The following is a 21,812-nucleotide window of genomic DNA, read 5'->3' as shown; positions in this document are numbered from 1 at the left end:
CCTCACCCCGCCCCCAGGCCTCACCCGCACCAGGCCTCCCTGAGCGCGCAATGGCACCACTGTGCCGCATGCGGCCACCCGAGCCTCGAAGGCCAGGGATGCCAGCTCCCGGGAGATGCTGCCATGCCTCCCAGGGTCCCCGCAGAAGGACACTGCGTGCGGGCACGGGGACACAGGCACCGGACGCCGAGGGGCACATGTGCTCGGGCACCGGGGCTGGCAGGCTTCACCCAGTCGGCGCTGCCCTTCACCTCCTCTTTGCCAAGCCCGCCCTGCCCGAGGAACATCCCCAGGACACGCCCTGCCTCAGCTTCCCTTCTACAGGACTCAGACTAAAACACAGGGAATGACACCCGCTCCCTCCCAGTGCTCTCCTGGAGGCGGGGTCACTGTCCCGGTTACCATGGAAGGGCAACCGCCTGAAGTCACAACAGGAGCTCAAGGACAGAGCCCGACGCGAACACAGCACCGACCGGCCGGGACTGCTCACAGTACAGACCCGGAGTCCAGGGGCAGAGCTGCCGGCACCCAACACCAGAAGCGGAGTGATTGCGGGGGCAGGACACCGGGTAAAGAGCAAAACAAAAGGCGCGAAGGAAGCTGGCGAGGGAGCTTTCGCAAAAGGGAAGGGACCGAGGGCCGGAGGCGGAGGGGGAGGGGCGCAACAAGCCGCAGATGTGTCACGGCGTGCGCCCACTGCCCACGAGGATCGTGACACAAAGGAAAGCACAACCAGCTGTGGCCACGGCCAGCACACAGAGGGCGCTTCCCTCCGAGCGGCCTCGGCACGGCCCGCACTGCAGACCGCATTGCCACCCCACTCAGACAGGAAACACCGGGAAGGGAAACAAGGCCATAGAGGCCACGACAAGGCGACTGCGGACGGCCTGCTGACAGGGACACAAAGTGGCCCGGGGCCCGGCCTGGCCAGCGACCGCCAAGACTTCCGGGCCCGGGCAGAGGACGCGGGCTTGGTCCCCGTCCCTCCGACACCCTGAGCCCCACGCCCTCCCGCCCCGCAGCAAGTGACAGAGCCTGAGCACCCACACGGCCCCAAACCAAGGCCCTTGTCCACCACAGCCTAAGTCGCCCCAAGGAAATACCCACTGATCTTCTCGGGGTAACCCTAGGGGGCTGCAGCGCAGGAGGAGAGGGCTCACAGAGACAGAACAACACCGTCCCTCAGGCCCAACTCGGACGCTCACTGCCGGGCCTGGTGCGGGGCACGTGGGGCCCGCTGAGCGGGGCACAGGGGACAGATGCCCGCTGGGAGAGGCCACCCTGGCTGGACACCAGGCAGGGACCCGTGCAAGGCCACAGCTTGCTCCTGTGAGTGACAGAGAGCGGGGACGCTGCTGCCGGGACAGGAGCCTGCACAAGGGCTGCCGGCTCCCTCACCAGATGAGACCTTTGTGACCGTGGCGGATGACCTTGAGACCACACAGTGGGAAAAGTAGGCGTTTTGCTGACTGGCAGGCATCTGTAGCCCGCCCTAGCTCTCTGGATTTGCAGGTGAAGGGCCCAGTGCCGGAATCTTATTAGTGGTGCTGGGACCGCGCCCGAGGACCCCGCCCTGAGCTGCATCCCAGCCCTTCCCATTGACTGAGGCAGGGTCTCACTAGGTCACTAAGTTGCCCAGGCTGGGCTCCAATTTGTGATCTTCCTGCCTCAGACTCCCAGAGTGCTGGGGTTACAGGCATGCAGCACCATGCCCAGTGTCCACAGTTCTCTACCCAGGGCTGTGTCGCCTGAGGGAAGAGGCGCGGGTGGTGATCTAACGCGTCCACCGTGTCCAGCAGCCTGCACCGCGCCCACCTCCCCTGCATCTGGATGTTGCAGACCACACGGTGGTAGGCATGAAACAGATGTGTGGACACGGGTGCCGATGAGAGGGCAGGACAGGGCGTGGTACGGGTCACGCAGGCCAGGGGAGTGGCAGTGGGACCCAGCAAGGGACCGTGGGGTGGGCCGGAAACCAAGGCAACTCCAGCTGGTTCTTCTAACCCACGCCACACACGGCACCATATTCCTTTCTCTCCGCCCCAGCCCTGCTCTGTCTCAGCTCAGGCCCATGGAAGGCAGAATCCCACGGACAGACACGGAGGCCACTTGAGAATCGGGTGGCAGAGGAAGCACACTCACCTCCAGCTCTGGAGCTGCGTATCGGCCCTTCAGGGCATCGGAACTGGCTCTCGTGGTTGACGTCAAGCTAGAAAACAAACAGAAAGTCAGCGAGGCACATTACCATGTTCGGTCACCTGGGACACAGGGCACAGCCATCGCAGGCCAGGCTCCAGTGACAGCTCACGGGGTGCTCGAGCTCGATACGAGCATGGTGCCCCACTGCTGACACCCGCAGACTTAACCCACTGTGAATCAAAAATACCCACCGACAGATGAATGGATAAAGAAGAGCTGGTATTTACAACAATGGAGTGCTACTCTGCCGTGAAGGACAACCTGGAGTGCTTTGTAGGAAAGCGGATGCACCCTGAGACCATAACTTAAGTGAAATAAACTAGACACACAGCTTGAATATCACAAGGCTTCTCTTCCATGAGAAACCTAAGATATACATAAAGAGCAAAATAAAAGACAGATGCTAGAAATCAAGGAGACAGATCTTTTGCTAATAGGAAGGGGACAAAGTAATGGAGTGCGAGGAGGGGAGGGGAAGGGCGGGGTCATGAAAAGAATTAAAATGCTCTGTATGCACCACTGCCTCCCCATGAGGACTGACCATTACGCACTGCAAACAGGACTCGTAAAAACTGTAAAATAGAACAGAAAGGACTTGAAGACACATACCCAGCATCTGGTTTTTTCCCCTTGTCCTTTTTCCCTAACTATGGTACAAGGAGTATTTACACTGCATTCGCACTGGGCCAGGTGTTACACAATAACCCCGAGGAAAGTTAGAGCACAGGAGGGGCGCGGAGGTTCTGCACCGCGGGACCCGGGGTCGTGAGCGTCCACTCGCCTGAGTGTGGGCGCAGGGGACTCGGCCCCAACCCTGCGGGCTGCCCGCAGGCTCGCAGCCCATTTCATCCCCAGCGGCTGGCTGACGCTCTCAGACGTCTTTCTGAGCGGGTTGTGTGACATCACTGTGTGTGCAAAGAGGTCTGTGGGTAGGGAAGCAAGAGGTCTTGGTCCTGTCTTGGTTTTTAGCAGTGGTTTTTGCCTCTCCACCCTAACTGCTTCTGTGATGTCCTGATTTCACTTTTATCCCTCCTGCCCTGAGAGTAGTCTCACTTACGGGGACCAAAGAGGACAGCGGAAACAGAAGCCGGACAAACACAAAGGTCACAGCCACCCACTGTAACAGCCAGCTGGCGGCAAAGCAAAGGCTGCCTGTGGACACGGAGCAGAAGGTGTCAGCACATCCAAAGCTTCCCACCGGCTCTGCTGCACCTCTAAAGGTAAAACGCCATGAGCCTCAGGGGGATAAACGTGGGTAAACTATTTAAAGGTGTGACTGGGAGAAGGAGGCTTTGATGCTGCTGAGGAATTACAGGTCAGCTGCTTCTCCTGCACTGGGGGTCAAAGGGTCGACCCTCCTCTGTCCTGCACGCCTGCACCTCATTTTGTACCTTTCTGCAGAAGTAAACTAAACTTTGTCTTATGAGACTGCTTGCCTCGTGATTGAGTGCAATCTTCCCAGCACCAACAATCTGAGTCTGGGGGCTTACTTCTAACATGATCAAAATATATGGCAACTGTTTAAATTCTAAAAACATTACAGGGAAGGATACATTGGCCTGAATGCGCCTCAAAGCCCTCCCCTTGCTTTGAACACATCCCATTATTCTTGCCCCTTTCTGCAGCAGCTCTGGAGTCCTCTTTCCCGAGGGTCTTTACAAGGTGTGATCAACAACACAGTGAGCGCTGCTGTCGAGCACCATCCAGAGGAAAGGCAGACTTGTGAAAACACGATGCTGAGTCCTCAGCCACCTCAGTCACCAGATCTGACGCTGAACCTTCTGTCTCTTCCCCAGGTCACAGTGACCAGGAAAGGGAAACATTTTAAATGAATTCAGGACATCGAGGCAGCCAGCATAGTGCAGCTAAAGACCCTTAGGAAAGAGGACGCCAGAGCTGCTGCAGAATGTGACAAGAACTGTGAGACCAGTGTCTAAAGCGAGACGAGGATTTTGAGGGGGACTCACGGCAATGGGTCTTTTAGTGTAGTAATTAACACCAACAGCAACAAAAATTTAAACATTCACCGTATTTTTTGATCAAACCGATTTTTTTTTTTTTTCTAAAATCCAAAATATGGAAACACTTTATGAAAACTGAAATATCTGCGGCACTCAAGATTCCAGCTAACTCTACAGAGCCACTTTGCAAGTATTTCCTGAAAACCCACAGGGACGCATAGTAAAAAAGGTCACGGTCCTGCCTGGCACCACCCGAGCTGGCCAGGGCCGCGCACGCCAGCTCAGCACTCAGGCCTCGGGCACACGCATGGTTCTGTAGTGCAGGGCACCGCATCCACCCGGGAAAGCAGAACCTGGTTTGGGGATGAGATTAATGCCTGCAACCTTCAACTGAAAGATCATGGGTGAATATTCTTCAAGAGCTACACAGCAAGTGTTGTGTTTATAAATTATGTGCAGTAAGATGGGCTCAAAAAGACAAAGCGTTTGATGCCAACCCCCTCCACGTTGAAGAGTCTCGCCATCAGAGGGCACTAAGACGGGCAAGCGTTTGTTCTTATACCTGAACACTTTGACTTGGAAACACGTTTACATCCAGCCCCACCTGAGTGAGCAGACTTCTAGAGGAGACGCTTCGCCCCTCGGGTCTGAGCTCAGTCATGCACAGCCTTGCCCGAAACCCACTCTCCCGGAGCCACCGTGGTGCCCGTGCTTCTGCAGTGGACGTCGCAGTATCCTGTCTGTGTGGCTCCGGCCCACACCTGTCTGTCCGTCAGCACAGTGCGAATGGCTGGAAACAGCTCTGGGCACCCTGAAAACCCCTCTCTGGGCTAAGGTCCAGGTGGTGCAAAGCCAGCCCTTCCTGCGGGGCGACACTAAGGGTCCGGGGACAGGGCTCGTCGCCGGCACTCAGGACGTTTCCTATCCTGCCTGCCCATAGATCCCGTAAGCACCTGCAGTCAAGAGTGCCCCAAACACGTCCGCTGGCTTCCCACCCCCAGAACCCGCGGTGGCACTAGCCTCTCCCACATCACGGAGGGACCTGCTCCGGTGATGCTGGAACTCTCTGAAGCGCGCGTCTGACCCTGCTGCTGCAATCACAGGTCCCGCCCTCCTGGCCCTGGCCGCAGCCCTGCAAGCCCAGCCTTGTGCGTGCGAGTGCTCCCTGGTCTCGCTGTCCTGTCTCTGGGTGACTGGGGGATGCAGAAGGGAGCCCAAGTCCAGCGGGAGCTGGGGAGGGGAGGCCACTCTGTCCTGGAAGGAGGCAGGAAGACCTCTAGCTGGCAGGCCCAGCACACAGCAGAAGAATAAAATCCTCCCTTTGGTTTTCTCTCGGTGACTGTACAGCCTCGACCACAAGGTCTGCTCCAGTGTGGCAAAGGTCGCATTTCTGACCAGGAAGCTGTTTGACATCTAGTAACGATTCTTAGCTTTTGCAATTTTGTCTTCCAGGAATTTCCTAGATGGCTCAAACACTGGAGTGTTATTTTTTCCTCTTAAGTGTCACTAAAACTGAGAGCCTGAAACATTTCACAGCACTGGCAGTTTCTCCCCCTCCTCCTGCACAGTTCCCAGGGAGAACTCCGGAGCCTGGGCAACGGGCAGCGGGGGAGGAAAGACCACAGCGCTCCACGCCGTTCAGGGAGCGGCCGAGGAAAGACGGGCGCTCCGCCAAGGACACCCGGAGAACGTATTCCCAAAACTGGGTGGAGAGCTCCTTGTAAAAGAGGCAAGATGTGGTACATATTTAAATTTTTAAAAACTTACTATTGTAAAAGACACACTCCCAATAATGATGGGATAATTGTGTTCAAAGTGAAAGGAGTATTCCAAACATGTTGTGAGGCAACGTGTCTTTTACAACTGTAATGCATTTTTGGGCTGGGGATTTAGCTCAGCGGCAAAGCCCAAGGTCCTGAGTTCGATTCCTGGTACCAGAAGAAAAACAAAAAAAAAATGTAAAGCATTTTTAAATTTAGACATTTACTGCATTTTTGATCATCCCCTTAATCAACCATCTACTGCAGTTTCTGTCATATGAAGACATGATGCTGTCTCCTTATCTACCTTATTCACTGGGCCTGGCACCATGCAACTTGTGGATCTTCTCCGAAGTCAAAATGACCACGAAAGAGCAATGTTTTGAATCAATTCAGGACAAGCAGGTAGCCAGGACAGCACTAACGACCCTCAGGAAAGAGGACACCCAGACCTGCTGCAGGAAGCAGCACAGATGATGGGATCGTGTGTTTAAGGCCAAGGGGAGGAGGATTTTGAGAGGGGTTTCTGGCAATGTGTCTTCTACTATAATAAACTCCTAAAACTTAAACATTCACTATATCTCCTGGACTCCAGGGTCCTGTCTAGCCCAACAGTTTGAGCTTGAAGCCAACGGAGCAACAACCATGGAAATCACAGTTACTTCACCCTCCTGTCTTCAAGGCCACGCTGCAGCTCAGCAGGGAGTCTGCAGCGAAACGCTGACTCGGAAGTCACAGCTCAGAAGTTCCAACACCGACATGTTCCTCACCACGTGACCCAACCGCCTGGCGCACCTCAGGGAACACGGTCCCCTCCCTGTCCCTATTGAGTGTCAAAGGCCCCTGGGTGTCCTCTTTGCTGAGTGTCTTTATTTCCACCCAAACAACGCAGCCACTTTCTGTTGTATCATCTGACCTCTTTTTCTTCTGAGCCCTCACTGGGCTGACGCCCCCAGTCTGAACTCACTTCCCCGTGACCTCAAAGCTGGTGAGTCAAGTCCTCCCAGGGCTGCCGGAGCTGATGACAGGCACATCCATCCCCAGACCCCAAGTCCCGGCAGGAAGACACGTGCAGCCCCACGTCTCCCTAGGGGCCTGCGTACACGCGGCTGCTTCACAAAGCTGCCATCTTCTCCTCGGTCCTTTGGCCCCTGCCTCAGTGCTGCTTCATCACCAGCGTTCAACAGACTCACAACACATCAGCCTTGGCCAGACTGCGAACAGCACCGACCACTGAGATCTCCTGGCGACATCAGACCAGCCCTGTCAGCCTCCATTCTGAACGTGACAACGCTTCATCTTTTAGCTCTCACCCAGGGCAGATGCAGGGTGACTCAAAAGTGACGCTTCGCATGCCGGGCATGACGCCTGTGCTCCCGGCACTTGGGAGGCTGAGGCAGGAGGAGGGCTGTGAGCTCGAGACCATGCTGGGCTATGTTACATAGCAAGACCCCATGTCAAAAAAAGAAAAAAAAAAAGGCAAATTCTTCCCACCCACTAGACACAGTGAAGATCTGTGAGAAGTCCATGCTTTAATAACTCCACGTACAGCAACTCTACGCAGCACGCTCGGGATAAGGTTCTCCATCTCTCCCACAGATGGGCTTACACAAATCCATATCCCGTTTTATCAAAGGGGCAAACTTTTTTCCGTTTTATCAAGTACCCACCAACCCACAGAAAACACATGATTTTATTCCATTGAATACCTTTTCATACATTCTTCTGGCAATCTGAAGAAGAAGTGCTATTCCGTTATAGAAAACATTTAAAAATAAAAAGAAGGGAAAAACCCCTTATCACTAGTGCCACCATTACAAGCTTTGTTGTCTCTCCCCTGGATGTACATATATATATGTGTTAGAGACCCCTACAGAGCAGCTCTGAGAAGGATTTAATATTAACCTTAATATTAACCAACTGGTTTTCCATGTTTATTTGTGAATTGTTTGAAGCTTCAGCCCTTTGTCTGGAGATGGGGTTGGACTCACAGTAAGTGAACCTCTGTGAGTCCCGGGTCACCCTGAGGCCTTGATTGACCTGTGAAGCTGTGAGGCCTCAAAGGACAAGACAAGGCCACAGCTGAGGACGTCTGGCTCCAGCCCCAGCGGGAGACCAGAGAGGGGCCGTGACAGTTCCTTCTGCTTTGGCCAGGAGGCTCCGTCAGGATCAGCACTAGACAACTGCGATTTCCCCCTCTTATGGCCAGACACGTAACCCTAGGCAAACTGACTCTCGGGGTGCAGGTCCTGGGCACCCCTCGTAACAGCACCACCATTTGTGGATGGAAAGGCATCTTACGAGCAGGTGCTGTCCTCGCCGGGATGCTTTGCTCCAGCAGCAGGAGCATGGCAATGTGTCTAGGGTGAGTTGAACTTCTCACGTCCTGAAATGTAACGCGCAAAACACACGGGGGGACCTCACTGTGAAAGTGTTGCTTATGTAAAAAGAAGCTCAGCGTTTAGTGAGATGCATTCAGAGTCAGTAGCTACCGGTATCTGTCCTCGGCGTCTCTCTCCAGCAGCTCTGAAACCTTTGGCACGGCGAGCGGCCCCCCAGCCATCCAGGACCCTGCCCGGGCCCTGCTCCCCAGCACCGCGGGCTCCTGTCCGGGTGTGCACTCTGCATTCAGCCCTCGGCCGCAGGACAGAAACCACTGCGGTGGGTCCCAGTGAGACCAGAGCTCTGGCGCCCCATCTCCTCTTGCTGTGTGCTCTCCCCCTTTAGAGGTAAGCCTGCTGCAGCCTTCGGGACGCCCTCCCTCCCATGGCTGGGCCAGGCCCTCGGCGGAGGTGGACAGCCCCAGGCCAACCTCAGCCCCTTCTCCGTCACTGCGGCCACACTGGCAGCAGAAAGACGCGCATCTCCTCCCGTCACCCTCATGGCCGCGGCTGGTCTGGCGCAGGACAGGACTCACCAGGAGTACAGGATGCAGGCGATGAGCAGCGCGGTGCCCAGCCAGGTCACCAGGTTCTCGTCTCGGTACAGGTCCTGGCCGAAGCTGGGCACGCAGATTGTCACGTTCTTCCCATGCTCGTCCAGGACTTGGCAGAAAACAAACCATCACAGTCCCGTTAGAGAAGCCACTGGGGTCCCAAGGGGCACCAATGGGAGGAATTCGGGGGCTCCAGGCCCCTTACAACGCCAGACCAGCACCCCGGGGGACCAGCTCTCCATGTGAGCGTCCACACAGATGCAGGCTGTGTGGTTTCAAAGCGCCCTTCTCCCACATCAGCGCATGCTGGGAACAAGACCCTCAGGTGAGAAAATATAAAAAAGAAGGAACAGTGGTACACCCCTATGGCACACTTGGAAGGCTGAGGCGGGAGAATCAGCGCAAGTTTGAGGGCCAATGTGGGCTACACAGGGATATCCCATCTCAGGAAAAAAAAGAAAGAAGAGCCTCGTCTTGCAGGTTAGGGCTAACATGTGACAATTCTAGGAGTCAGGAATGCTTTCTCAGGGCTACTCAAACAAGGCTAAAAAGAACCACTGGGTCAATTTTTCGCTGGATTTGGCAGCCTCTGCAGAGAGAGGAACAAGCTGTGGGGATTCCTGAGTGCTGAGTTGGTCAACAGCCACAAGGAAGAGAGGTATGGCAGCACCTGGCCCTCTCCCAACCCGGGGGAGAAGTCAGTTTGCTACAGATGTCCTGTGTGTGCCCAGGAGCTCCTGACGGGTTCTACAAAGACTGAGAAGGCTGCATATGAAGATTCCTACAATGTTACATTATTAATATTGTGCTATAACAGATAATAATACATCTACAATATTATCATCAGTAGTAATCTACTTTTTGTCTAAAATGGTATCTTTCTCCAATTTTGAACACCCAAATTAGGTCTGATTGACAACTTGGCCCCAAAATAAGGAACATAAACGTAAAATAACACTCTAAAAACCATTCAACAAACACAGATGTTCTGTCTAAAGTTAAACTAAAATTATCACCAGAATTCACACTTGAAGCAGTAAATATAACTGTATGCTGTGGTTTTAAAAAGCAATCTTTGTTCTTAGGCCAAGTGAAACAAAATTTCAGAAAAATGAACAAAATGTGACTTTGTATTTAAGTAGTACCGCCTGAAACTAAAAATCAAAGTGTTTCCCTATTTTAAGTGATACTTGCTGTTAAAAATATATATATATATATACTATAAATAAAAACCCCACTAAGTTAAAACCACAGACTAATATATAAACATAAAAGAAAGTCTTAAAGAGATTGGATTTAAATAAATAGAAAGTCAAGATAGGGCTGTTTTTAAAAAATTTAGTCCGGGACAGGCTATATTTACTATACAACCTCTAAAATTTATATCCTTTCCCATTATAAATAGCTCTCAAGACAAGACCCAGCCACATACAGTAGCTCATGACTATCATCCCAGCTCCGGGAGGCTGAGGCAGGAGAATTACAAGTTCAAAATAGCCAAGGTAACTTCAGACTATTTCTCAAGATCAAAAATAAAAAGGCCTGGGATACAGCTCAGAGTAAAGAACATGGGTTCTGATCCCCAGTTCTGGGGAGAAAACAGAAAACACCCACAAATAGCATGTGTAGATGCTAAAACCTTCAAAGGAAGATTCTTTCTGAGACAGGGTCTTGCTCTGTAGTTCAGGCTGGCCTTGGACTCACCATGTATCCCAGGCTGACCTTAAACTCACAGCTATCTTCCTGCTTCAAAACCCTTCAAAATTATCATTACATGTATTTCCTAAATGTGAACTTCAGTTTTCTATTCTGAAGACACATTACTTGACTTAGACAAGATCAAATACCCCCAAACATGTACACAGTCACACATAGAGGGGGCGTGCATGTGTGTGCGTACACAGCACAAACACGATATGAATGAAAGAGAATGAGTTGGAAATAAAAAAGATGTTTTTTTTTTCTTGTACTGGCAAACCCCAGGGGCTCAGAATAACACTTAGAATACAACTGTGCTATACAGCTTAAAACCCCTTTTTGAGTAACCACAGCAACTGTACATATGACCAGCTAACCCTTACACAGCACCTGCCCCGCGCTGGGAACTGCTCTAAGCGTCTGATACGCACAGCAGTCAGTCTAACTGCACTTTATAACCACTCCAGCCGGCGTAGTGCCTCACGCCTGTGATCCCAGCACTGGGTACGCTGAGGCAGGGGCATCATTGCGAGTTTGAGGCCAGCCGGGGCTACATACTGAGTTCAAGGACAGCCTAAACTTACACAGCCAGACCCTGTCGATGAATGAATGAATGAACAGATCCGCTCTCAAGACCCAATCTACGAAGCTAGGCAGCCTGGCTCCAAAGCCACGCGCTAACCGCTATGTTCGCCATTTCCGTAAGTAATGCCATTTAAGACGGCACCGGGGGTCACCCTGCCAGCAAGGGGTGAGCCTGACTCTGAACCCTGTCTGCTGCTTCCCTTCCCCTGTGTTCCTTCTGCTTTCTCTGCTACATCAGACAAATGATCTACAGAAAAGAAAATCAGTGATCAACTGAAACCAACACAAAACAAAGCCCCAGGCCCAAGGGTGTCTGTCTGTGCAGCCCCTGCCGGAGGCTCTGCTTCACCAGATCTCTCTCCTCTGACTGGCTGAGTCCTCCATCTCCCACCCCCGCTCGCCCTTGGCCCGCACTACTCACCCACATCCGGGGGCTTGCTGGACAGCGCCGAGAGGGTCAGGTAGGCCACGTAGCAGCTGATGAGGCCCGACTGCAGCAGCCCTGAGTGCGGCTGTCCTGGAGGAACGAGGCACAGAGGTGAGCTCTCAGCTCCCGGGGGAGGCAGCGCCAGCCTCGGAAAACACACCCACCCCATATCCCGACACAATCACACTCCCCACATGCGGGTACCCTTTCAGGAAAGAAAAGAGCTGGACAATGAGTTTCTTAAATAAAACTAAAACTGAGCGGGAGGGAGTCCTACACTAGCTGAATACTGGTTTGGTTTGGTTTGGTTTTGGTTGAGGCAAAGTCTTGCTCTGTAGCCCAGGCTGGCCTTGAACTTGTGGCAATCCTCCTGCCTCAGTCTCCCAGAGTGCCAGGATTACAGGCGTCCACCACCAAGTCCAGCTACGTCCTACTATTTTAGAGATGCCACCCTCTGCCAACTTACCCACCAGTGCCACATCAGACTACAGCTGTACTTACACGAGTTCCTCTGCGTTTTACAACGCTCGTGCTTAAGCCACAAGGTCAGAAAAACATTTACTTTGTGGGGCTGTCATTTCTTTGTGGGGCTACACAGCACAGCGGTAAATGATGGGACAGACTGCACAGGGCTCGTACTCTGGATTCTAGGAGCCATCAGACACAGCCCACGGTGGCACAGACACGCTGCCACCTGCCAACAGCCAAGGCCACCTCTGTGTACACTAAGTGTCAGCCGGTCCAGGCAAAAGGGAGAAGCTACAGGGCTCGGGACTCAGTGGGAAAGAGTTTTAATTTTAAACTAAATTAAATGCACTGGTGCAATCATTCAGAGGATCCTCAACATATGGGATTACTTTTTGTTTTGTTTTATTTTTTGAGACAGGGTCTCGCTGAGTAGGTCAGGCTGCCTTGAACTCACCATGTAGCTTAGGCTGGCCTTGAACTCGTGGCGATCCTCCTGTCTCAGCCTCCCGAGTGCTGGGATTACAGGCATGTGCCACCACGCCCGGCTTGGTGAAACTTGTAACCACATGATCAACTACATGACAGGATTCAGTCTTCCCTCCTGGTTAATTTGTTTCCAAAATTATCATTATTAAATTATAATCACCCACAGAGTCTATGAAAAGACTCTTTTATAACACTGCTCTCAGACATGAAAGTCAGACTTACCTTAATGTCTAAGGGCTTTAAACAGAACATTTAAGAATGTCTCACCTATTCTACAAGGGGGACTAGATTTAAGAATGTCTCACCTATTCTACAAGGGGGACTGGATGCAAAGCAGAGTTTAACCTGAATACCGATCGCGTTTCAGGAAATTCCTAATGGATCCGCGGAAGGGGTGGGAGAATGGCATCTCAGGCTCAACAACGGGCTTGAAACTGTTAGAGCTGAAAATGTTCTAGCCCTGAACTATGACCCGCTGCTGGGCGCCTGTCAGATGCATTCACAGCAGGGTTGGAACTCGCCTGTCTTGTGCTGGACGGCTGGCACCCTCAGGTGGCACACATGGCTGTCACGGCAGCACAGGACAGGCCCATCTCAGGGACCGTCAGCTCACCACGTTAGAAACACTTCACGGGGCTCTGCACGTGCCGCTGTGTTTCTCTTGCCTTATCTGGAAATCTGAGTGCCACGCATGGGAATCCCCTGCAGGACAGGACAGGTCAGGCCAGGACAGAGCAGTGCACCGAGGGCTGTGACGCCAGAGGTCACTTGTTAATGACGCAGACCCCGTGGTCACCTAGCTTTGGAACAGCCACGCTCAAGGCTGGCGCTCGCTCGCCCTGTGTGGGAGGAGCCAGGGTCTCCATGGACGCAGCTGCTGCCAGCCATGTCCCCTGTTTCCAGCTACACAGGTCACGGCACTGTCCCGATGCCACCCAGCCACAGCCCCTTTTGGAGCACCGAGCCCAGCCATCCTCCTGCCTAGGACCAGCTCTGTCCAGTGCAGGTCCTTCCGGCCCTGGGTAAATGTGGCTGTCACCTCCTGCCCAGCCAGGGAAGGAAGCCCCGCCCCCCTCCAACTGCACACCGGCCACAGCAGTCCCGAGTGTGACTGTCATTCCAAAGCAAGCAGCACAAGTACGCAGGAGGGAGACCAGGGCTTACGGTTCTGGACGCAGGGAGAGATGGCGGCCACAGAGATCAGCAGGCACAGGCCTCCGTTCACGCCCAGGAAGATCTTGTTCTGTGTGCAGCCCTCGAGCTGGGTGTAGAACACGGCCATCAGCACCAGGCCTCCAGTGGCGATGGAGTACATGATGAGGGTGACCAGGGACAGGGCCGCGTACCACAGCTTGTTGCTGGCCGTGCCAGCCGTCCTGTTTCCCCAGGCGGAGGAGGAGGACAGGAGAGAGAAGACAAGGCCAAGTCAGGGCCACCTCGACCTCTGAGGTCAGCCAGCCTTGGCGGCCACCAAACCGCTGTCCTGAGACCCCGCTAGCAACGATCAGGCTCTGTCACAGTGACAATGTCCCGCGCATACTCAAGATTCCCGGTTCCAGCTCAGGCTTGGCTGAGAGACCACTTTCCAGACTCAAGTATGCTCCCCAGTCAAGACAGATGACACCCTGGGCTCCATCCTAGCTCCTTGCTCGGCTCGCCAAGCCAGGACGGGGGCTGGCACAATGAAGGCAGTGCCAACGAGGCCTGCAGCATGTGGAGCCCAAGTCATGCCAGCCCTCACTGCAGGGCAGGGCCACCGTCCCAGGCAGAGGGGCAAGAACTCGCTGGGAGCACGACCGGCGTGTGCGCGTCCCTCCCGCACTCAGAGGAGGGGCTGCGGGAGCCCCGCTTCTCCAGAATAGTATCAGGAAATCTTTTCTTAGTTTGTTTTGCTTTCTTTTTTTGAGACAGGATCTCACTATATAGTTCAGGCTGGCCTTGAACTCACAGTGATCCTTCTGCCTCAGCCTCCTGAGAGTGGGATTACCAGCATGAGATTACCAGCACACCTGGCAATACCAGGGAATCTTGAAGAACTGTGCGTTCAAAGACAGGCAATCCAGAGGAGGAACGGGGGTAAACATGACCAAGATTCGACGAGGAGTGGTACCGATTCCCGAAACGCATGTAATTGTTATGTATCACAAACATTTACTACTAATAACAAATATTAAAGACAAAACAGGGGACGTAATCAGGCTGAGAAATATCGCTATGGGATGAACTATAAAGAAACTAAAGGAAGGGATGAATGTGCTTTCTAATTTATAAATATTAATAGAGGGAGGGAGAGGGAGGTGGCGGTTTGAAGAGCAGCCATGTTCAGAACAAAGGGTAGAGTGTTCTGTGCACCCACGCCCGGAGAGGACAGAACAGCGGGGGCGCGGTGGGGTGGCTTCATCTGCTCGTGACTCGGGAGCATTCTGAAACCCACCCCAAGCCTCCGCAGAGAAGGCAGCTGGCTTCGTGTCCCCCGAAGCCGGAGGCGATCACACACCTCTCACCTCTGACGTCTACGTCTCAGGGACTGGCATGACTGCTGCCAGGAACCAGGGTAAGGGGAGGAACCGCCCAAGAGAGAGGGAGCACAGTGCCCCGGGAACCGGCCAGGACGCCAGTGGCCACACGGTTGTTCTAACATGGAAGACACAGGAAGGAAACAGACGCCAAACAGCGAGGAGAAAGTCGAGAGCAAGCCAGCCTCCGTGGCAAGGAGGATTACACACAAGGGGCCTGCGACCTCCTCTGACCATCCACGTCCCTGCCTTTGGCCCAGACATGACCTAACCCCACTGCCACCGGGCCAGGACGCGGTGGCCCTCCCTCCTCAAGGGAGCCCGGCCAGCTTGAGGCCAAGCAAGTCCACCTCCGGCTTGCCCACAGCGGAGGAGAGCGCCCTGCCTCCCGGGGTCTTTTGGGACTGCTTTCTCACGCTGAACCCATGTAGACTTGTTTGATTTGGTGCTGGATGCCCACTCCACTCCCGGGCAGAGTGGACCCCACTCAGGCAGCATGGTCGGGTCCCTACTGGACTGCCCCTCGCGGGAAGGGCGCAAAGAAAATCACATGAGGGGGATCGGAAAACACGGGGAACGTGTAAATTGCGAAAGATGCGCTACAAAGACACACCGCCACGATCCTCTCAAAACCCTCCCCTCCCCTCCACACACTCTAACCCTGCCGCCCTTGCCACTTTCTGCAGCAGCTCTGGAGTTAGCAGAGGCTGCTGCGCCACGGCCCCGCCTCCACCTGGCCCTCGGGTGGCACCTTGGTTTCGGCGATGGTCCACACGAGCTCTGTGACTTCAGCAGCCACAGTTAACGCGACCTCACAAAGCGCGCACACACTCTGGCGGGGGCAGCGGGGCGGAGTCGTGGGCACCAAACGCAGTTTGAAGCTGAGCCTGGTTAGAACACCCGGACACCCAACCTGCTTGTTGTTGCCCCCGCTCTGGTTCAGAATGGCACTTCCATCCCGCAATTTGAGCTCAGAAGGAGAAACCCCATCTCACTTCCAGCCCAGCCGCCTGCACACTCTCTAGTGGGAAAACCCGCATGCAGGGAGCTAGAGGGCCGGGCGAGGGCTCAGACACCTGCCTTCTGCTTCCATCCCGGCATTCCCGTCCTAGGGCTCTGGGGGCAGCTCGGAAAGAGAACAGGAATGGGAAGAGGGAGCCTTGTGGCTGGTCCCTGGGGAGTAGTGAGTACACTTTCTAAATGAACCCCAGAGAAAGGAGGAGAAATTTCCTATGTATGCCTATACAGGATAGTTAACATAGTTGATCTACTGTCTTCTATTTCTTTGCTGAAAGAAACTGTTAATGAGTCCTTGATTGATCAATATTGCACGTCTCTGTTTTCATGAGAAACCACTTTGAAGATATCAATACGTAATACAACAAGCATTGTTAATTTCCACTTTCTTTGTAACTGTGTATTATCTGTGCTGTTCTTCTGCTGTTTTGTAAAAGGTTGTCTGTCAATATTTCCTCCTTTTATTTTTAAAATAAAAATAAATAAATAAATAAATAAATAAATGAACCCCAGAACCCTCTAAGAATCGCTTTTTTAAAAAGCCAGAGAAGCCGGGCGTGGTGGTGCACACCTGTAATCCCAGCACTCGGGAGGCTGAGGCAGGAGGATCGTTGCAAGTTCGAGACCAGCCTGGGCTACAAAGTGAGCTCAAGGCCAGCCTGAACTGCATAGTGAGACCCTGTCTCAAAAAAGACCAAAATAAATAAATTAATTAATTAATTAAAAATAAAAATAAAAAGCCAGAGAAAACCACCAATCAGATACATCTGAAAGAAAGGAATGGTCCTGCCGACCTTCTTAGCTTATTCCTAACCATGGCAGACAGACCGGCAACAAACGTGCTGACTGAGGGCTCGGTCGGGGCTTGGCCTGCCCTGGAGAACAGCGACTCTGCCTGCTGCAAAGCTCTTTGGGTTGAATGGCTTCTAGAGTTTTTAAAGCCACTGAGCTCTCCCAGAACCTCTGCCCAAACGTTCAGACTCAGTCTCAGCATGAAAGTGGGAGGGCAGAGCTGGGGGCCCCCAGGGTCCCCGGCCATGGGTGAGGTGCGGATGGGGACGGGGAGGGCCCAGCTGAAGCTGTTCTGACAACTGCAGGAAGAAGCACTGACTTCGCCGGATAGGAAACGAAAGCCCCCATGAAAGTGCACACGGGAAGAATTAGTGGGCCAAGTGGAGCGTCAACCAATTAAATACACTGCAAAGTTTTCATGGTCATTTCCTCTGGACAAATCAGAAAATAGGATCATGCAAAACTATTATCCCATATCCAGTCGATCTTTAAGAAAACAGCTGGTGCAAAACAAGATCCAGGGGAGACGGTAACATAAATTACTAGGTTCCAAAGAGTGTGCTGTAATTCCTACAGCAGGAGAGATGGTGCACCTGTAACCCAGCACCGGGAGGCTGAGGCAGAGAGAGAAAAACCCTGTCTCAAAATTAAAAGCTTTATTTTCTGCTGTTTGTTTGTTAAGGACTGGGGATGTAACTCAGTGTGAAGATTATGGTCTGGTTTGTAATATCCAAAGGAAAAAAACAGCACGTCTCAGTCCTGAAAGTCCACACGACTGATGGTGCTAGTGCTATTTGTATGACTACTAAATGTAAACATTTAAAAGATCGGTCATATTTGGCTGTGCTTAATCCAATATTTACTAAAGAATTTACTCTACCTTTTTACTCATATATCCCAGCAAAAGTAAGTGCATTTCACTATTTAATTCTCAAACAACAAAAGCAGACACAAAAAACAACTACCAAGATAAAGAATATAACAAAAATGAAAAGTACTGGGCAAATTTGGGCAGTGTTTTGTCTCGCCCAAGACAAAAAAAAAAAAAAAAATCCACATCCAAATGGCGCTTTTGCCTTTTTTTCAAAATTCAGAACAAAATAAAAGGATACCCGTAAAATCTATAAAGCAATGGACACCTTACTGGCACTACAGAAAATTATTACGAAGTGAAGAAAAAAGACAGGCGGCCTCATACTTTGCTGAGAATCAGAGTCCACCGGCCCTGCACTCAAGGGCTGACAGCTCAATGGCTCTCACTTCCTCAGCAAGGAAATGGAAAAGCCCAGCTTTCTATCAGCATTTCCCACTCGGCCTGGGGTGTGAATTCCACTTTCAAGGCACTTAGAGTTTATTTATTTATGTATTTATTTATTTATTTATTTAAGCCCATGGTTGTGGGTGGGGATTGAACTCAGGGCCTCTACACTACACTGAGCTACATCACCAGCCATTTAAAAAATGTATTTTTTAAAATTTTGAGACAGGGTTTTCTTAAATCACTAAGTTACCCAGGGTGGGCACAAACTTTCAATCTTCCTGCCTCAGCCTCCCAGAGTACTGAGATTTCAGGTATGAGCTACCATGCCTAGCTAAAAGTTTATGTTTTTAGCGTTAGTATGTTTTGTGTGTGTGTGTGAGTGTGTGTGTGTGTGTGTGTGTGTGTGTGTGTGTTTTGTCTTTTTGAGGCAGGATCTCGCTATGCAGTTCAGGCTGGCATTCAGCTCCCTTTGTAGCCCAGGCTGGCCTTGAACTCGCAACGATCCTCCTGCCTCAGCCTCCTGAGTGCTGGGATTATAGGCGTGCACCACCACGACAGGTTTTTAGCGTTAGTATGGATGGCTTTCTAAGTTAGGACAACCGATCTTCCTAGTGAATGGATCTTTTTCTCTGTGAGAAGGTAAGATGAAACAAAAAATAAATAAATGAAGAAGGACAGAACTACTCCATTTCATAATCTTTTTTGTTTTTCATGGCACTAGGGATTGAACCCAGGACCACCCACATAATAGGCAAGTGCTCTACCAGTGAGCTACACTCCCTGCCCATTTTTTTCTTTTCAATTTTATTTTGAGACAGGCTCTCTTTCAGTTGCTCATGTGGGACTTGAAATCGAGATCCTCCCGCCTCAGCCTCCTGAGTAAGGATTACAGATATGCACACCATGCCCAGCTCTACCACATATTCTTTGCTCAACATGAGTCTCCAGTTCCAAAGTGTTTAAGTTTTAGTTTTGTTCTGTTTTATGTTTAATCTCATTAGCACGGGGGCCTACAGTGAAGTCCATTCCCACCCCTCACCCGCCACCCGCAGCCCGCCGCCCACCAGAAAGCACGTACCAGTTCTTGTTCCACTTGTGTGCGAACTCCACCATAAGCAGCAGCTGGATGACGATGAAGAAGAAGCCTCCGACGGCCCCCACGTAGCGCCAGACTGCACAGGTCAGAGGGCCGGGGCACCCAGGGGTAGGCACAGGAGAGAGGAACCCATGTTACTGTGTGTTCACAGCTCCTGCGGAACTTTGATTTCCACGCGCCACACAAGGGGCGCTGCCAGAGTAGCTCGCCGGACAGCCGGGAAAATCCCAGCCCAAGATTGTCCAAGGCACCATCGCAAGTCGAACCTAGGCCACCTGGTTGGGAACACCCAAGCCCGACCTCTGTGCCGGATATCCTAGCAGGTGCAGCGAGTCACAAAATACACCAAGACCCACAGTTTCAAAGCCAAAACATGCGTCTCTAAAAAATCATAGCTGAGATGACCAAGTATGGAAGAGAACAAGGCCCCGCACAAGGGAGCTGTGACGCTGGGTGACCCAGGTCCCCTGGGTGCAGTCTGTCTCTGAAAATGCTGGTGTGAGGACTTTAGTTCTCTTCTCATTGTGAGCAGACTCTCCTTAACAGTATTGAACAGTCATAAACATCTCCCTGCAGAGCTAGGTAACAGTATTATAGGTAAAAGCAAGGCTGGGGTATAACACTCTTAACTGACTATTAATGAACAGTTTTAACATTCATATGAAAAGCGAGCAGACCCTAACACTTATCTGGACACCAATAAGTGGCATTTGGGGAACAACAATCATGTCTTATAGACTGACACAAGGTGGGTGCTTTTTTAACCTCTCGGTTAGGAAAGTGAACCCACTGGGGCTGAAGAGAAGGCTCGTTTGGGGGCACTGCAGGTGCACCAGGGCCTGAGCCACCCCAGGCAGGCAGCACCCACACCCCAGCCCCCACACATGCCCTGAACACAAGAATTCAGGGGCCCTTCCTGCTTAGCTTGCGGGAGGAAGGCTCCCCCAGGGAGCCCCAGCAGTGCGTACCTTTGAGAAAGGTGTCCTGGTCCGGAATGAAGAAGGCTCCGGAACACATGGCCCCCAGCAGCAGCAGCTTGAAGAGCCAGAAGCTGGAGGAGCAGGAAAACCCACAAGGGGAAGTATTCGTGAATGGCATTCCGGGGGACAAAAGCCCTCGTGCCAGGCAGCAGGTCGCCGCCGGCCCTGGGCAATGTTCTCTCCAAATGGAGGGGAAGTAATTGAGTGACCGGAGACCCCAGTTAGACTCAGCTCGCGCCCCCCACACACACTGTGCAAAGCACCACTGCTCAGAGGGGGATGGGAACGAGCTGGGGAGGTCTTGCTCCAGGAAATAAATCTGTCTCCACCCAACAGCAGGCCAGGAGTGGCGCCCGGCTCCCCACATCGGTGCCCAGGGCTCTACCCCAGGAAGGGCTGGGGGAGTGGGCGCGGGGCCGCAGGGACACACCCGTTGTGGATGTGGGCGCGACAGCCTTTGCTCGTGTTGATCCCCAGGGTGAGCAGGCAGAAGACGAAGAAGAAGCAGGCCATGCCAAAGCAGACGCGGTACACCGCGGAGTAGCCCACCAGCTTCTCGCACGTGTCGCCCGCCTTGATGCCTTTGCAGATGTCTTCGAAAAACGGAATCTGTGGGAAAATCGGCAGAAAGCTGTGATAATCGGCTTACTGGGACACAGCAGACACAGCCTGAACAGCGCACGGTGCCTCTGACACCAGAAACCCGAAGTGTAAGAAGTTAAAGAGCAAAACAAAAGACAGATCATGGGGGACAGAGATGGGCACCGAGAGACGGGGCGGGGGGTGGAAAGAACAGCACCGCCCGCCCGTGAGCACGGGACCGCTGTGTACTGCAACGCAGGCCAGTGAAGATTAAAATCAAAAAAACAACAACAAAAAAAAACCGAAAAATTGTCAAAAAACAAGCCACAGACTTGAGGAAAATATCAGCAAATTGCACATTTGATAAGGTACTGGTATCTAACCTATGAAATAACTTTTATAATTTAAAAAAAAATCTAGATTCGAGAGGGGCTGTCATTCGGCCTGAAGTTAAAATCTACCTTGAAAATAGATCAAGAACTTGCAAGAAAATCTGTCTCCCACAGACTGTTTCTTCACTGTCCCTGACTCCTCAAAGCAACCTTTCTGAGCCCTTCTTTGCCCCACCTGCCCCTGTGTTTAGCCACAGAATTCTCATTACACTTGCAACACATGGGCTGACTTCTCTAGAAATGCATAAATATATACAAAATCCAGACACTGTCTTCAGTATTAGCCCAAAACGTCACGCCCCTCTTTGGGAGAATGAACAACTCTGCTGGTAGGAGATTTTTATTAATTCACATCACATCACACACACACACAGAGTCATATGCACAGCACACATACACGAACAGCTTTTGAAAAGGAAGATCTGGGCTGGGGGTAGCTCAGCGGTAGAGCACTTGCCTAGCCTGTGTGAGGCCCTCATCTGAATCCTGAGCACCCCCAAAAACTTAATTAAATAAAAGATTCTAAGTATTATCCTGTGCCTTCTTAAAAATTAACAATAAGCCATAGAGATCTGTGTTTGTTAACACACAACACCCCACCCTAACTTTTGATCACCATGCAATATTTTATGATAAAGTGAAATCAAGATTGGCAGT

At 52.1% G+C, this 21,812-nt stretch overlaps 1 protein-coding gene across 1 annotated transcript in view; it reads right to left on the bottom strand.

The window, feature by feature from the left end:
- Serinc5 (serine incorporator 5) overlaps positions 1 to 21,812 on the bottom strand; it is a gene marked incomplete in the record, with an annotated part of 71,405 nt that overhangs the window by 6,749 nt on the left and 42,844 nt on the right. Inside the window, 7 exon segments of the mRNA XM_013513014.1 lie at positions 2,143 to 2,209; positions 8,838 to 8,964; positions 11,560 to 11,655; positions 13,684 to 13,895; positions 19,184 to 19,277; positions 20,170 to 20,252; positions 20,612 to 20,790. Coding sequence (XP_013368468.1) covers positions 2,143 to 2,209; positions 8,838 to 8,964; positions 11,560 to 11,655; positions 13,684 to 13,895; positions 19,184 to 19,277; positions 20,170 to 20,252; positions 20,612 to 20,790 — 858 coding nt within the window.

Source organism: Chinchilla lanigera, unplaced genomic scaffold (assembly GCF_000276665.1).
Source record: "Chinchilla lanigera isolate Chin_1 unplaced genomic scaffold, ChiLan1.0 scaffold00017, whole genome shotgun sequence".
Taxonomy (NCBI): domain Eukaryota; kingdom Metazoa; phylum Chordata; class Mammalia; order Rodentia; family Chinchillidae; genus Chinchilla; species Chinchilla lanigera.
Note: the sequence above shows the minus strand (reverse complement) of the source record. Positions and strands in the feature narration are given on the sequence as shown.